Source organism: Penicillium argentinense (genome assembly GCF_028826775.1).
Source record: "Penicillium argentinense strain IBT 30761 chromosome Unknown utg000004l_segment0_segment0, whole genome shotgun sequence".
In the NCBI taxonomy this organism is placed as follows: Eukaryota; Fungi; Ascomycota; class Eurotiomycetes; order Eurotiales; family Aspergillaceae; genus Penicillium; species Penicillium argentinense.
Genome location: NW_026622663.1, coordinates 4245922 through 4262132, shown reverse-complemented (window position 1 = coordinate 4262132; position 16211 = coordinate 4245922). Strand labels below are relative to the sequence as shown.

Genomic DNA, 16211 nt, shown 5'->3' with positions numbered 1-16211 from the left:
ATTTGTATCTGTCTGAGCGGGCTTGTATTTTATCTTGTTTGTTTCGATTTTTCCTGTATGTATATAATAACCACTGTACAATAGTGCAATCATAGACATGTGATATAGCATCAATAGACATGCACATCCTCCATCATTGGATACTCATACCCAGCATGGCCTTTTACAGGTGTGCCTCCCTCGGGTGAACAGGCTCATCGCCAATCTCTTCCATCTTCTCCTCCAACAATCTTGTCATATGCTTTACCACTCCTGCATATTTCTCTTCACGATAGCAGTTAAACAGCTCCAACGGATCTTCATCGAGATCAAAAAGCTCCCACTCCTTCTCTTCCCCGCCAGGTCTCGTCCCTTCAATTCCAAAACCCTCATTATACCAATAAATCAGTTTATACCGCTTATCACGCACCGCATAATGCGCATACGCCTCATGAATCACATCACGATGCATCCAGTATCGATGATACGCAACCTGCTGCCAATCGGCCGGGGTATTTTGTTTCAGCAGCTCGCGAAAACTCACACCCTGCATGTATGATGGCTTCCGACAAGCGGCATAATCCAACCACGTCGGCGCAAAGTCCACATTGCTAATGATATCGTTGCAGATGCTTCCAGCTGCGATTTCGCGCGGGTACCGGATGAGAAAAGGCATGTTGAAACTCTCCTCGTAGACGAGTCTCTTGTCGAACCAACCGTGTTCACCGAGGAAGAAGCCTTGGTCGGAGGTGTAGATGACAATTGTATTCTCTGCTAGACCTTCCGTATCTAAATAGTCTAGCATCCGGCCGACATTGTCGTCGATAGACTGGATGGTGCGAAGGTAGCGTTGCATGTAGCGCTGGAATTTGAATTCGGCGAGCTCGACTCGAGAAGAGAAGGTGAAGACGGTTCCATCGTCTTTGTCGATCAATTTCAATGCCGTCACGTCTTCAGGATCGGGGATCTTGCGGTCGTACGACGACCATGTATCCATCATCTTTGATCCGACGTCAGACCTCCCGCCATCTGGCTGCGCGAGTCCGAGATCCATGTAGGTCAGGTCTTCGGCGACGCGCATCTTCGCGACGGAGGCTGCTTTCGCACGGTTCTTATAGTCGTCTGTGAAGGTATCCGGGAGACGGATGGGGTCTTTATAGAGAGTTTTATGTTTGGGGTCACATTCCCAGCTGCGATGTGGTGCTTTATGGTGGCACATGAGGAAGAAGGGCTTCTTTTGATCGCGGGATTTAATCCAGTCGAGACTCTTGTCGGTAATGATATCGGTGGCATACCCATACTCGCGATGAATACCGTCCGGTCCAATAAATTGCGGGTCGAAGTATTCGCCTTGTCCCGGGACGACTTCCCAATAGTCAAAACCCGTGGGTTCGTGGTTCTTGCCTTCGCCCAGATGCCATTTGCCGACCATTGCGGTTTGATACCCGCCCACGCGAAGGTGCTTGGCGACATTCGGAATGTGCTTGTTGATTTTCGAGTCGAGGGTCATGACTCCGTTGACGTGGTTGTGCGTTCCGGTTAGAATTGCAGCGCGGGACGGCGTGCAGATGCTGTTTGTTACGTAGCAGTGGTTGAATTTCATGCCTTCGGTGGCGAGACGGTCGAGATTGGGCGTGTGGTTGATTCCAGCGCCGTAGCAAGAGATGGATTTGGCCGCATGGTCGTCGGCCATGATGAAGATGATGTTGGGACGGTTGGTCGTCATGTTGAGTCGCTAGGCTTTCGAGCACACTGCAATTGGGAAAGCTCAAGGCTGAGTGACTTTGGAGAAAAAGTGAATCCGGGGTCAACGTCTACTTTAAGGGCTACAAATTGCAGTACTACTCCTCATCGTCAATCACGCCATACTGTTTCGAGTGTGCCCAGCTCCAACAGATATTATTTCCCCTCTTCAGGGGAGAGTGGGGATAAATTCCATTCATTGATGCTCGTTTTTTGAGAGGAGATGTACAGCAAAAGGGCGAGTCGTGTGAGCTGGGGAGACAGAAGCCACCCCGCAGATCCACATCGCAGCGGCTGTCGGCGGCTGTCGGTCAGCAACATCTTAGATTGGATCAGACAGAGCAACGATCCCACGAAGCGCAGAGTTATTTTTGTCAGTGCCTCCTGTTCCTTGAATAATACTTGACCAGTGCCTGATTTTGTGTAATTTTGAGACGTTCACGTTGATATGGAGCCATGGCGCTTTCACTCGCTATACATGATATATTTCGGGACGGAATCATCATGTTGTAATCTGAATGAGGTTTTGAGATCGATTTGAATTGATCTTGAACTTCCTGTGTACGATTTATAATTCATGCGACCGTAGAGATTCAAAAAATCTAGACTGGGCCTTTAATCGGTAAGATATCTTGGCTGATGTCTAAAGTTCATTCATTGTTCTAGGCACCGAGTATATTGGACCCGCCAGATTCTTAACTGAAGTCAAATTTGATGCATAAAGAGGCTTAGCAGCTAAATTCATTATGCCAGTCCCATGAAAACGGTCAGAGGCTCTGATTTTATCTAGCGCCGTATGGGAGGCTGTGATTCCGTTCATCGCGTTTGATGCCTTAGCTTTGCTTCGTTAGCAACCGCACAGACCCCACCAGTTCTTCTCAACCTGTAATTTAAACCGATGCGGCTACTTCACTGTATGCAGGGACCTGCAAGCCCAGTATAGATGATGATCAAGCTCATTCAAGCCGCGGGCTATTGTCGACATCGACTCCACCCGTGATAGCGTGCATTAAGACCGACATGAATGTGCTTGCATCAGGAGGTAGGATTGTTAAAAGTGACGGTATACGATTATTGATACAAATACCCAGCAATGCTGCTTCGAGATTCTGGGCACATGACACTCAGTCGAGCCTATCGGACGGTGTAACATTTGCCTGCACCCTGCTGCTGTGATCTGTTTCAGAGTACAAATCCGAGACTATTGGAATTCACACATCCTTGGCCAGCTACAGAATATTTTCCACCGATTTATTCTCGGGTGCTCCGTAGCACAAGTGACGTCGACAAAGCAGAAAGAAGCCGACATTCTATTCCGATACCCTCCATTTGGTGACGTGTGAGGCACTCCGACGGAAGCCAACGGAGTACACCGAGACTCGACAAGGCATGCACGTGTCCCGCCTTACAAAGGTAAAGTAAGCAATGCCTCGTGACTTTTACTTTCACACACAGAGTTTAAGCGTGGTCGACACGAGCTGGGCGCGTGGGATCAGGACGGCCCATGATTGGCCAATCCCGGGATAAGCTCCAGCCCCAGACGGCCACTGGGGCGAGCACGGGGGCGGGTTGGGGGCGGTGATTGGCGGGCACCACGTCTACATCTCTGGGACCAAGAAGATCGGCGCAACAACGACCTGGGTGGACATGGGAGGCAGGAACAAGCATCGCCAATGTCGAGTCAAGCATCGCCAAGATGCTGGGCATCTCTTGGTGCTCGCGTGCACCATCAGACTATAAATACCTTTTGAAATTCAATCAAAAACGAACTACCAGTGACTTGCAGATGACAACAGCGATGCAGATACGTCTCGGGATTGAAATATCTAGTGGAGAAACACTAGTCCCGTCCCTCCTGGCCCCAGGGACTACTTTGATCCTGTCCTCTAAATCGTTCTTAGAAGTTCGTTTCCAATGCATGTCCACCTCGTCTCCATCGAATGACACTGGGTCTGACCCAGCAACCGGAGAATTAGCGTGTGGCCCCGTCTCCCAGCACCGTCTCGTTACTGGCCATGACAGGCTTCTCGCTGACCCTCGCGGCTCATGACTGGCCCTTTGCGCGTACCGAAATGCCACCCTCTGCCAGTGTGCCCGAAAAGCCTCCAGGCTAGCGCGGACATCAGAGATTACGAGTCTCCACCCTCCGCTAGAACCGTGCTCCCACGCGTGCCATCGATAGGGCCTCAGACATTCTGTGGCCGCTGATGGAGCCTGAGCCAGGATGGAAAACTTTAGTTCCGTTGAGTTTCAACGCATGGCATGGCTGTTCCCGCCCCGGTCCAACGTCCGCGAGCGCAATGAGTTAAATATGCTTCGCATCCCTCTCGATCGTCAATCTTTTCTGAATTGTCCCAAGTCTCTCTTCCATTCAGCGCCTAAGTGGTCTTGCTCACTAGGCCTGTTGCTGCCATCAACCTAGTTGACATCGATTGTCGCAACAATGGTTCACATGGAGACTCCCAAGGAGGCCCTCACTCATTTTGAGGAGATGGAGGTCCACGAGAAGGCCGCCTTCGACGAGGTCATTCGCCCCGTCGATGCCTATGCTCCCGACGGAACCTACTGGGCTGACCTTTCTGTGGGTCAGCGCATCAGCTTCTGTGTATCGCAGGATGGTGCCGAAGCCAAGAAGGAGTTTTCTTGGCTGTGGGAGATGTTCAAGGCCGATCCTCTGTCCCCTATCGGCTACTACTTCAAGAATGCTGTCCTGCCTGGTGCTGGACTGGGTCTTGAGGGGTAAGCTTCGACACGCGTTTATGATAGACAAGCAAATCATCTAACTTTCATTCTGTTTAGTTACGTGCTCTTCTCCATCAGCAACGTCAGCTCGCTGTTCGAAAAGTCCTTTGCTTCTTGCTGGGATGAATACGAGGTCTGCGACAAGAACTGGGTCGCCGCTGTCAACTACCTCGAGGTTGCTGGTATTATCGTTGGTCAGATCTTGGTTGGTTTCTTGGGTGATTGGTTCGTGGAAACTTCTCTCGCACTGGCAAGTAGCCATGCTAACCATAACAAAAGGATTGGTCGTCGCTGGGGTCTTATTCAGGATGCCACTATCATGTTCATCGGTCTTCTCATGCTGACTGCCGCCTGGGGTGTCACTCAGAACGGATGGGTCATCTGCTACGCCTGGTCTCTCTTCTTTTACTCTATTGGTGTCGGTGGTGAATATCCCATGACTGCCACCATTGGAATGGAGAATGGCTATGGCTCTGGTAAGGTCACCACCGCTCAGGATCGTCTGCACCGTGGTCGTTCCGTCGTCGGTGCCTTCCTGATGCAGGGTTGGGGCCAGTTCGCCAACCAGGTCCTTCTGCTTCTGCTCCTCTTGATCTTCCACCACGGTAGTGGTAACCCTCCCTACTCTGAGCTCGCTACCCAGTGGACTTATCGTGTCTCCTTCGCTGTTCCCGCTGTCGGTACCGCTTGGCTCGTTTACTATCGTGCCTACCATATGAAGGCTGCCAGTAAGCAGCTTGAGGCACAGAAGAAGAAAGCCGCTGTTACTGGCTACGACATGGACTCTCTCCGTCTGACCTTCCGCCACTTTACTCCTCGCCTGGTTGCCACTGCCGGTGGTTGGTTCGCCAATGATGTTTTCTTCTACGGAAACAAGCTCTTCCAGAGCAAGTTTATCAGTGTTATCAACCCTAACACTACCAGTGTCACCACCGACTGGCTCTGGAACCTGGTCAACATTGGCGTTGGTCTTGCTGGCTACTACTGTGCGGCTTGGTTTGTTGATACCAAGCTCTACGGCCGCAAGTGGATGCAAATCGTCGGCTTCCTAATGTGCTTTATTCTGTTTGTCATCCCGGCTTTCAAGTACGAGTACTACATCCAGCCCGAGAACATCCACTCCTTCCAGGCTATGTACTTCCTGACATCGTTCTTTAACCAATTTGGCCCGAACTGCATCACCTTCCTTGTCGCCGCCGAAGTTTTCCCCACTCCCATCCGTGGAACTGCCCACGGCATCTCTGCCGCTGCTGGTAAGCTGGGCGCTTTGATTATTGCCATCGTCGGCTCCTACACCACCACTCAGCAACAATTCTACATCGTTCCCTGGTTCGGTCTCGCCGGCGTCCTTCTCACCTGGCTCTTCCTGCCTGACACCACCGGTCTGGACCTACGTGAACAGGAGCGCCGCTGGCAGTTCATCCGTGAGGGCCGGGAGCAGGACTACCACGGCCCCGCCGTCCACCGCAAGCACCTGTCTGTCTGGGAACGCTGGACCGGCAAGGGCAAGTACTACGACGCCGACATGGACTACAAGATGAAGGTCCAGGAATTCCGTGCTGAATGGGAAGCTGCTATGGCTGTTCGCTCTGAGGAGGCCGAGACCATGTACGGCAGTGATGATATCGATGACAGCATCCTACACGGCTCGATGCACAACTACTTCGAGCGGACTAGCCCCGAGATCCGCGGTATGAAGAAGGAGGTGACTGAGCCTTTGACTCTGCCTGCTGCTGCCGAAGAGAAGCAGCGTCCTCTGTCTGATGAGTAGATGGATGGGTTGTGGATGGTAAAAATTGTTATATTTCCTGGCGTTATATTCCTGCGAGATCTCTTGATTGAGACTTTGTCTGGGATGTTTTCTAATTCTGCACAACATGTACTCCCCGATAGGGTCGATCGGGTGATTTTAATTTCCTTCATAAATCAAAATGTTGCGATACCCTGAATATTTTCCACCGAACCATTTTTTGAAGCTTTCCCATGGGCAGAGTCGGTTTTTGGCGGGTTCGTATGTGATATGTTTTACCAATAGTACGGGCTCTACGATGCTCTGAGCGATTCGCTCAAGAAGTTCCTCGATGGTCTTCACGCGGTACATACTTCGCGCATTCAATGTGTGCCTTCCCCTTTACTCTTCTTGTCATTTGCCAATTCCACCTAATGCTATCAGACGACACAATTCTCGACCTTTGGCAAGCCCAAGCTAACCGCCCACCCATCGACACTCACCATCCCGCCGTAATAACACACCCAGTCACCGGGCTGAATGCACTCAACATCAAATCGGGTTTCGTGACTGGCTTCGCAGAGCTGAAGAAAGTAGAATCGGATAAAATCCTAGACTTCCTTGCGTACCATATTCATTCGGGGGATGATCACGCTGTTCGGTGGAAATGGGACGTTGGAAGTGTTGCTATTTGGGACAATCGGTTTGTGAATCGCGTCGCAGCATGTCAATTTTGCTAACAAACCAAATGCAGTTGTACCCTGCTTCGAGTCATTCCTGGTTCATATGATGCCCCTTGACGGGGTATTCGAACGACTGTTTTTGGTGAAAAGCGTATGCTCTATTCTTTCCTTGGAATTCAGGTGTCTAATGTGATTTTGATACAGCATTTTTTGATCCTGCGAGCAAGTCTCGACAGGCGCAAGCGCAGCATGAGCTTGCAAAGCAGAATGGCCAAGGTGCGTAGTATCCCGGGTACAGGGCTTCACAGGTAGATTGTCCTTGTTTGGAGGATGAATCTTGATTTGGTAACTAGTATTGGTGTTCTCTTAAATAAATCTAGTCGTCATAGTCCTCGTATCCGTCATCCACAAAATTAGCTTGTCGAACTAAGCTGTGAACAGCCAGATGACTATGTCGATGACGGCCCTGATCAAATGGCGGGGATAGACAGCACAATTCTCTGTATATGGACCCCGGTTGAGTATGTGACAGCTGTAGGAGGTGCTGTATATCCAGGACTATCTTTCCCACAGAAGGTGAATTAGAGAAAAACCTTTCCAGAACGGCCAGGGCAAGATTAGCATTTTCGACTGCCGTAGCTGCGTCGAGTTGCACTCTCAGGATCGGAGAGGCTGCGAGAAAAAGGCTCAAGCGTGTTGCCTGGTAGCAGCATATGGCAAGGTAGGACGGCAGTATCGGGGTCGAGGTGAGATGGAGTAGCCCCTGAATGATTTCGTTGATGTGGTGAACGTGCTCTTCACACTTTTGAAGGGCGTTGTCCTTCAAGCTAGGCTCGATGGAATCCATAATTATTTTCGGAGCGGCTTCCTGGTACTCTGGCAGAAACAACCGGTATAGGTCACAGTGAGCTTGGTGCCATGTGACTGTTATTTGGAGGAAGCGGGCAAACCACCGAGAGCCAGTCATCGCAAATATGCGAGTCGAAGATTCCACTTGATAGTTGAAAGAGAGCTGTATATCGGCCCGGAGGCGCCATAGATCATTTTGGATTTCCTGGATGAACCCGCCTAGTTGTGCCAATGGTTGCTCTGACAGAGCTAGTTGCCGAGTGAGCCGCATGATGTCTTTGGAGATCTTGGAAAGCCGAATGCAAGCAGCTAACAGGCTTCCGCCTCCACTTGACAAGGCTTCTAGGGGAGGCTGATGATCAGCCAGGTTACCCTCTGCATTTCCACCCCAAAAGGCTTCTTCAGTGCTCGGGAGTCGTTGGTAGATGATCGTATGTGGGATCGTTTCGTATTCAGGGAGCCCGACTGAGAAAAATCCATCGATCGAGCTCAAGGTCCACAATACCCGTCGCCGTGTTTCTTGCGCGACGAAGCTAAGTTCTGGTCGCTCATAGTTCAATCTCAATGCCGTAGCCGCCCGAGCTGCAAGGCCTGCGAGCATGTAGGCTCGAGAGAAATGGCCTAGGTGGATGTGACAGTGGATCACGAGGAGGAGACACTGAAGTCGTCGAATGCAGGGCTTTTCCAGGTGGCTCCAAATCTGCATTTCGACCATCTCAATCCAATCACAATTTTGTTTGGAAGTTTTTTGATCTGGTGACAGCCACAATTTTGTTACCGTCATAATTGATAAGGCAAGGTAGTCATCGAGAGATCCATCCTCGCACTGCCGGCGGACTGTAGGTTCATGCAGAAACGCGAAGAAGGGTAGTGGATAGAGATGCTGAAAGAAATTCTCTATGCTCTGCATGAGCTCATCTCTAGGCACAATTAAATCGTGGCCATGAGCTTTGTCTGTCTGTGGCTCATCCGGTCGAATGGAAGACCGGTCCGACTGCTGGAGTTTTGGATACTGACACGGACGCTGCCGCCGATGACAGCTGGTGCATTCCGGAAACCCGCCCGAGCATCGTGCCTTTTGTCGTCGACATTCGATGCATGCCTGCGTACCTCGGCGCCGTTCAGGCCAATCTTCGACCGTCTCTTTGGGACCTGCCCGGCGGGCTGGAGTCGCCGTGTCCTGTGTAAACGAGCAGGTGAAATCCAGTCGCTCGCAGTTTCCACATTTGCTGGGTCGACGATCACAGCGGACCTAATTTTGGGGTCAGTATACACTTTTGACGATTTTCTCCGCTGAACAATCTACCTTGCGACATCGGCACTGGAAACATGGGGAACGCTGCGCCCGCCCCATGGAGAAGACCCACAGTAGATCTTGCCCTAATCTTCTGAGGTGAGATCCATTGCCACTGGCAGTGACTTCCGCAGTGGCTGGTCGTCGTGGGAAGATAAGAGTCAGGGGTTTGTACTGGAGGTGGTTACTTCGGCAAAACCGCGGCAGTCGTTTTGCGGGGTGCTGATGCCATTTACCGCCAAATCACCTCATGTGAAGCACACGACTGCCTTCTCTGAAGCTCAACACCGTCACTGCTTTCTCATGTATGTAGATGATACGGCTTTCTCTAACTATGTAGATTCTCAAAGTTCAAGCCTCGCAATTAGTCAAGAAAACGCTCACTACTGTACCCAGTGGTCCCAATGCGCTATGACGCAACAGTAGACTCCATGTACACTAAAGGATATACTTTATTCACCTATAATGTTCCTAGTATCCCTGATAAAAGATAAATATATTGCAATTGAGGAAATATTGATTGATATTGGAATCTCCCTCCCCTCCAGGCACGCCACACTCCCTCGTGGTAATCACCTTGGAATGAGGTCGCGTGACATCGTTTGGGTCCCTCGATCCGACCTATCACATATACGAATGTATCGTGTCTGGCCCGGCTGTTCTGCTGCACTTCATCTGCAGTCAACCTGTGCAAACCGGTCTCACCAACTCACTGGCTGGCGGAGATGAAAACCAATAAGACTGCCAACGACAGCATCATCACATCACCATTAGCGATCGGCCGGACTTGATAGGCCGCGGGGACATGTGACTGAGCCGGAACAACCAGTTGATCCGGCCCCACTCGGGGAAGCTTTCGGTCGCTTTCCAGCAAACTGAAAAGTCCCCAGCATCAGGCGTTTCTCTCCCAGATCCTGATGTATCCCCATCACCGCCATCATGAAGTTCTTCGAGAATAATTTCACCTACGACTACTCCTTCCCCGCCGTCTCGCTGGCCTACTTCCTCCGCTACCCGAACCCGTACTCCCGCCATGTCCTCACCACCGACGTGATTGATCGGTTCGTCGACCCTAAAACGAAACGCCTCCATACCACCCGGATCCACCTCAAGAAATCCAAGGTGCCCTCGGGCATCTTGAAATTGTTACCCAAGGGAATGGGCGGCTCCGACAACTCCGGCCAGAGCTATATCCTCGAGACCACCGTCGTGGACCCGCACGAGGGCTGGATGGAAACCGAATCCCGCAACATGGAGTGGACCGGCATCCTCAGTGTCGTGGAGAAACAGCACTATCAGCGTCTGCTGGCAGCTGAAGACACCAAGGCGCTGGACGGGCTTTCAATCGATAAGAAGAGCGAACAGACCACCGTGCGCACGACCGTGACATTCCGGTCGAGGCTCGGTCAGGGCAAGTTCCTCAGTCGGAGAAAAACTGATAATGCCGAGACGGAAGAAGAAGAGCCTAAAAGGGCTTCTTCTCGTCCCTCTCCACGGCCGGTATTCAGCGGACCATTGAGTTGATCGGCGTGAAGCGGACCCGCGATGCGGTCATGAAGAGCAAGCAAGGCATGAACGTGGTTCTCGAACGACTACGCAGCGGCGGTATTGTCGGCGTCCTGGAAGGCATGCGACAGGATCGCGAGGCTGCGTTTGGTCCTGGTCCAGAGGGTCCCTGGAAGCGTGTTTGGCTGCAGGGTAACGGCCTCAAGGATGATGATTAGGCCATTTCTCCTCTGCTCTCCTTTGTTTCTCGCGTATGTGTGACTATTTCCTCGCTCATTCGTGATGTGGTGTATACTTTGCGGCATATCTTTTTGCCTACTTTCTTTGTTACTCAGCGTGGTGTTCTTGGAGTTTTGCGGGCATAACGGACACTCTCCCATGACTCTCTCTTTTTGGGCCCGGATTTGCATTGATGTTATGTGAAGTTATTGTATATGGCCATCTGGCCTGCATCGAGGCAATCGCTTCGCAAGCGTGTAAAATATTGAGCTTTGAAATGGAACTGCACCGGCAATGCATTTGTACTATATTCAATTATTTGACTTTGAGCTTCATCATCCACAGTCGGGCTTGTACTTTACTTACCCAGTATTACAACTATTAATGTTAGTGGCCTCTATAGAGTATGTACTACACTACCTCTGGCATACACTGTACGATACGTGCTGGAACTCTACAGTTGTCGATTGCGTCACCTGACCTCCTGCCCAAGGCATCCATGTGTACCGCGTACGGACGCGTACCAATGGGAAAGACATCTTCAACATCCCCGCCTGTACCACTGGCATCTTCACACCATCAGACACTTGGAGGGATTCCCCCGACCATCCGGCTCGGTTCACGGTACCACCGCACGTCTGTTTCGCGGTTGATCTAGTCCGCGATATCCAGACACCACTCACATCACTAGTACGACCGACACTCACGCCCCGACGGATCGCCTCGGCGCATCCAGCTCAAAATGGACGACGACCGTATGGACGACGCGCCCGCCGAGTCCAAGGTACCTGATCGCGCCCCCGATCGCCTGGCCGCGCTCATTTGGGATAGGTTCCCATTTTTCATGGCCGTGCCCTCGGACGACGATGATCTGGACGCCACGGCCAGAAAGGTGCGTACGCTGGCCGACGCAGTCGCCAATGGCTGCGAGATCACGCTATCGCCAGCCCAAGACACGCTCCCGGGTAGACGAGACGTAGAGGACTTTGCCAAGGAACGCATGCTGGCAGTCGAGCGGGAGCATTACGAACTGTGGAAGAAGGGCGCCATCCAACTGCCGCCATTCGACTGGGATGCCAATAAATTGCAACTGCACAAGAACCAGAAACCCGAGAACTTCTATGGTCGCATGGCGGCCATGGACATCATCTGGAACCACCAAGGCACGACGCCGGAGAACGTGATCTGGCTCTCGAATAATATCCGGTCGATGCTGCCGCTGGTCAAGGCCGTCGAGAAGATGCTGGGCGCACATGCGCATCTGGAGCAGTGTGACCCACTGGCGAAATTCAGCGATCAGGAAGTTGCCGAGATCCAGAGTCTGCAGTTCATTTCGGCGGTCGTAGATGCGAACGTGGCACGAGAGAAGGCGCGCTTCCAGCAGCTGGTGGCCTCGATCAATGCGTCGCAGGAGAAGTTGAAGGCGCGGCTGAAGTGGTTTGACAAATAGGTTGCTTTTCTTTTTCTTCTGCTGGGGTTGGGTTCTGACGAGATCATGATGAATACGAGATACGAATGCTCTTTTGTACACTACACTAAGCTGGATGCGCAGGCATAACGATAACGGGTCTTGCTCTTGTTTCATAATAGGAAGTACTGTTTTCTAGGGGCTTGGCATGTTTCTTTTCTTTTTTTTTCTTCTCTCTCCCCCATTTTTGATCACTAACAGTTCTGTCTCGATCCACCGGTCTCAACTTCTCCCCTCTATCAGGCTGACGGGGTTCGACTTGGTCCGTGAACGGTCTCAGCATCGAAGCGACCGCCAAGCAATTTCCAGTGCCGACCGCCTCCAACCGATGGATGAATGTTTGGTTCTCAAAATGCATAATTTGCGGTCTCCACCGCGCAGTCCAGTCGCAGGTTCCTACACCAATGAGATGCCCTGAGACGGCCAACCTATGACGCAGCGGATATGCGAGAGGCTCCTGACGGAATGCTCCGATTCGACTTGGGCGACTCTTACGTCAGAAGATGTGCTCGAATCCCAGGTGTGATTGACAGGAGTCTAACGGACGGATCATCGTCTCAGATCTGATACTCTCTGCACGACCGTCGGGCGAGCCGGAGTTCCGGCCACTCCAGGACTGCCCTCGTCGCAGGGTATCCAAAGGTACCTACTGTATTAGGGTAGTAGAAAGAACCAGTATGTATTGCACCGTCAGAGCCCGGTGTGACCGGTATGTTCGGGATGACCAGAATGACATAGGGTGCTTGGGGCCAACACAATTGGAAGAGTTCACCCGATAAAGTAGCAGTTGTGGAGCATCAATACGGCGCTAGCGCAAATGAGCCAGTCCCGCCAAAATCAAGCTAGGTTGGCAATGGTCTGGAGGGGCTGGAAGTTTGGTGGTCATAGCAGACGCAAATTTTTTTTCCAGCGGTCATGCGAGATACCCGTGTACATACATACATACATACATACCCTACATATGGTATACGATCGCATCAACAGAACAGAGCAAAACAGAAAACAAGGGTCCGGAGAATGGGCGAGCATGGGCTCCACCGGCCACGGAGGCGCTCTGAGTGGCTGCGCCCTACACGCTTTGCAACCCTGACTGCGATCGCCGCCTGGATTTGCCTGTTTTGGGTCGCGGCAATGCGGGGACTCGGTTGTTAGCGTCGGCGCCGCCAAGAAAATGCGCCAGTTGGATGAGGAGAAAGATTCAATCCGCAATGCGCGACCTGCCCGTGACTTGTGATCCGCAGGGCCCGTGACCCTGCAGCAGGTACCCCCGTTGTATCCGCCCTGTCCCCCTGTTTCTGGTTTCACCGGCATCTCACGATTGACTGCCTGGGAATGCTCGGAGAAATCCCTCTGCCACTACACGGTGACTACTACAGCGTATTTCACAGCGGATCCGACGCTGGTCACGCTCGGCTCTGCACCCTTGGTTGCTGTCCTCGGCTGCTCCATTCTTTTCGCTCCAACGGTGTTTTTGGTGGCCAAACAATCCACTTCCAAGACCCTATTTTTTTTCTTCTTGCCTATCCGAGCTTGGGTTCCGCTGCTCCGACTGTATCATTGGCCTACGCAGATAGCAGTCCCTAGCGCTGCGGGGACTTGACCCTGGGACCCTTCCGAAGCGGATGGCTGTGGGAGCCCTGAGTCGGATTTGTCTGGTGCCTCGAAGGTATTACTAGCAGTCTTCCCTCCGATCGTCCCTTCTCCTACTACTTCCCGAACCCGACCATCGAGGGATGATGAAAGCTGCCGCCTCGGCTCGCCGCCTACTATCACCATCGCGCTGTTGAGGGCCCATTGCGGTCGCTCTTGTCGGTGTGCACTCACTTGGCACTCCGTCTCGCCTTTTTATCTCTCGCCGTCGCCGGTATCTCAATAATGTCGTGGGTGCTGTTGGCAATGCTGGCCCTGCTGGCTCTGCTGCAGCGCGGCGCAGCCCAGTTCTGCTCCTTCTGGAACAACGATTGTATCGAACCCCTTGCCCAAAGTGCCGTCCCCTTCAGCTTCCAGCCGCTCTTTCCCGACCCCATCACCCTGTTTTACGGCTTCGATGCGAGTTCCTCGGGGAAAGGCCAGGGTCCAATGACCAAGACCGCCTTCTGGCTCGAATATCAGGATCGGAATATCAACAAATACGCCATCGATACTAACCGCACGACGGAAATCGGTCTCCGCGTCGGGAATCTGACAGGTTCGCCCTCGGGTCCGAATAATGGTTGTGATGGGATTTGGGGGCCTGGTTGCTCCCGGGATATCAAGAACGCCGTCCAGCATGGCATCTTCTCCCTTTCATCGACCGGTGAACGCTACCATCGGCCTCTCGAGATCGCGCTCAGCCAAATGATGAGCAATCCCCCTCCCCTGGAATCGTGTGGTTCCCAGGTGTTTGATGTCGCTTCCATTCCTGTCCACGGTATGTCACACGTTGCCTTGGAAATAAAACCTTCCTTGCGGCCAGTTGCATGCTGACGCTGCCCAGAATTTATCCGCGAAAGCGTACCTGCGCAAAACGCCACCGTCATGATGCCCGGCTCGGGATACAACCCCTGGCAAGTGTGGTACATTGATGATATGACCTCACACAAACAGGCCTCGCAGGTCGCAGTCGGCATCATCAGCCGCTCTCCCACCTATGACAGTGAACCACCTCACAGTCCGGATGACATTCAGGTCGAGCTTGTCTGCATTCAAGCGCCGCAAGGTCCACCGACCGGCTCATCGAAGGATCATGATTAAGCCATTAGGAGGGGATGACCCGCGAGTCATTCTTTGGTTCTCTTCCTCTCTCCCGAGTCATCTACAATTGATGAACATCCTGGGACATGACCTGGCTCTTCATGCCGTTTCATTCGTCAAACATATGACTAAAGTGTCTCGGCCTTAGAGTCATGGCATCGCCCGATATATGACGACGTATGTGGCCGCCTTTCTCTGTCCCATTGGACAAGCCCAGTTCGGGTTCATACGCAGACACATCTAAGGTCTTCGTGACCGCCACATTCGCTTCGCCCTCCCTCATACCACTGTTCACACACTGAACGGCTCTGAGTCCAGTGACTCACAACGTGGGCCAACTATTATCAGCAGGCTTGAGATTCCCGGGCCCCCGGAAATCCTCTAGGATATCCGCCTGCTCACTCAACATCACCCGATCGGTCTGGATCCCAATCCTCGCAAGCCCGCGCCATCTGTCGAAATCATCCGGGTTCCGCTTATCACCGTGTGCCTCCTTCGCGTTCTCCCAATGACCCTTGGAGAACCCTAGCATGGTCGTGATCCGCTTGTTAGGGATATCATAGACTAACGAGCACATGGTCCCTGTCTCCTCGAGCCAGTTACACTGCCATAGCTCGCCGGGCCGAATGCACTGGTACTCCGCTGTCTGGAAGTTGATGCGGCCCGCCATCGGCCCGCCGTGGATGGCGTAGTTGATGCGGTCTTCATTCTGGAACCACATCTCATAGCGCCACTTCTCCGGATTCCCCTGCTCGTCTTGCGCCGCATAGTCATAAATCAGATGGCGGTCGCGAAGGTCCGTGTTGAACGTGGATCCTTCGAGAGACGGTCGGATGGGCATGGCGTTGGATTCAGCTTGATTTATGGCGAGGTTTCGATGAATATATCGCCAGATCCTTGGAGGGCATTGGGGTTTTGTCTGTTTTTACATTAGCATATAGCATCCGGCGTTGGGCATCTTTTATCTTCCGAGTTTCATGCAACCGTGCCCCACCAATCTCAACCAGATTTTTTCACATACATCACTGATCTTTTCCGTAATCTTTCCTGGTGTCAGTTGATGATCGCTTCGACCCCTGGTTTTGCAGGCTGATTAAGAAAGACGGATGCGATGTGGAGTGTACATGACATCATGACTGACCCGATGGTCGGATTCATGAACACCTATTCCCGGAAGTTTATTAGGTGGCACCTGTTGTAGAAGAGTAAACAAGATAGCAGTAATGAGATTGCGGGGTGCTTTCCAACTGAGATCTACTTGCAGAT

The 16211-nt window shown here is 52.2% G+C and overlaps 8 protein-coding genes across 8 annotated transcripts; 5 read left to right on the top strand and 3 right to left on the bottom strand.

Moving 5' to 3' along the window:
* Positions 1-163: 163 nt before the first annotated feature.
* Positions 164-1705, bottom strand: N7532_004516 (sulfatase family protein; the record flags this gene model as incomplete). The annotated part of the gene is made up of 1 exon (XM_056617010.1): positions 164-1705. The coding sequence occupies one exon, from the start codon at positions 1703-1705 to the stop codon at positions 164-166; it is 1542 nt and encodes a 513-aa protein (XP_056477367.1).
* A 2460-nt stretch (positions 1706-4165) lies between these two features.
* On the top strand, positions 4166-6235 carry N7532_004515 (uncharacterized protein; the record flags this gene model as incomplete). The annotated part of the gene is made up of 3 exons (XM_056617009.1): positions 4166-4461; positions 4522-4689; positions 4744-6235. 3 exons carry the CDS (start codon positions 4166-4168, stop codon positions 6233-6235), a joined length of 1956 nt encoding a protein of 651 aa, XP_056477366.1.
* A 392-nt stretch (positions 6236-6627) lies between these two features.
* N7532_004514 (TauD/TfdA dioxygenase family protein) lies at positions 6628-6993 on the top strand (the record flags this gene model as incomplete). Its single annotated transcript, XM_056617008.1, has 2 exons — positions 6628-6896; positions 6948-6993. The coding sequence occupies 2 exons, from the start codon at positions 6628-6630 to the stop codon at positions 6991-6993; spliced, it is 315 nt and encodes a 104-aa protein (XP_056477365.1).
* Positions 6994-7252: 259 nt separating this feature from the next.
* On the bottom strand, positions 7253-8431 carry N7532_004513 (fungal specific transcription factor domain-containing protein; the record flags this gene model as incomplete). Its single annotated transcript, XM_056617007.1, has 1 exon — positions 7253-8431. One exon carries the CDS (start codon positions 8429-8431, stop codon positions 7253-7255), a length of 1179 nt encoding a protein of 392 aa, XP_056477364.1.
* Positions 8432-9958: 1527 nt separating this feature from the next.
* Positions 9959-10743, top strand: N7532_004512 (MSF1 domain protein; the record flags this gene model as incomplete). The annotated part of the gene is made up of 2 exons (XM_056617006.1): positions 9959-10519; positions 10579-10743. The coding sequence occupies 2 exons, from the start codon at positions 9959-9961 to the stop codon at positions 10741-10743; spliced, it is 726 nt and encodes a 241-aa protein (XP_056477363.1).
* Positions 10744-11486: 743 nt separating this feature from the next.
* On the top strand, positions 11487-12194 carry N7532_004511 (uncharacterized protein; the record flags this gene model as incomplete). The annotated part of the gene is made up of 1 exon (XM_056617005.1): positions 11487-12194. One exon carries the CDS (start codon positions 11487-11489, stop codon positions 12192-12194), a length of 708 nt encoding a protein of 235 aa, XP_056477362.1.
* A 1893-nt stretch (positions 12195-14087) lies between these two features.
* N7532_004510 (uncharacterized protein) lies at positions 14088-14945 on the top strand (the record flags this gene model as incomplete). Its single annotated transcript, XM_056617004.1, has 2 exons — positions 14088-14622; positions 14689-14945. The coding sequence occupies 2 exons, from the start codon at positions 14088-14090 to the stop codon at positions 14943-14945; spliced, it is 792 nt and encodes a 263-aa protein (XP_056477361.1).
* Positions 14946-15267: 322 nt separating this feature from the next.
* On the bottom strand, positions 15268-15786 carry N7532_004509 (uncharacterized protein; the record flags this gene model as incomplete). The annotated part of the gene is made up of 1 exon (XM_056617003.1): positions 15268-15786. The coding sequence occupies one exon, from the start codon at positions 15784-15786 to the stop codon at positions 15268-15270; it is 519 nt and encodes a 172-aa protein (XP_056477360.1).
* Positions 15787-16211: the final 425 nt, after the last annotated feature.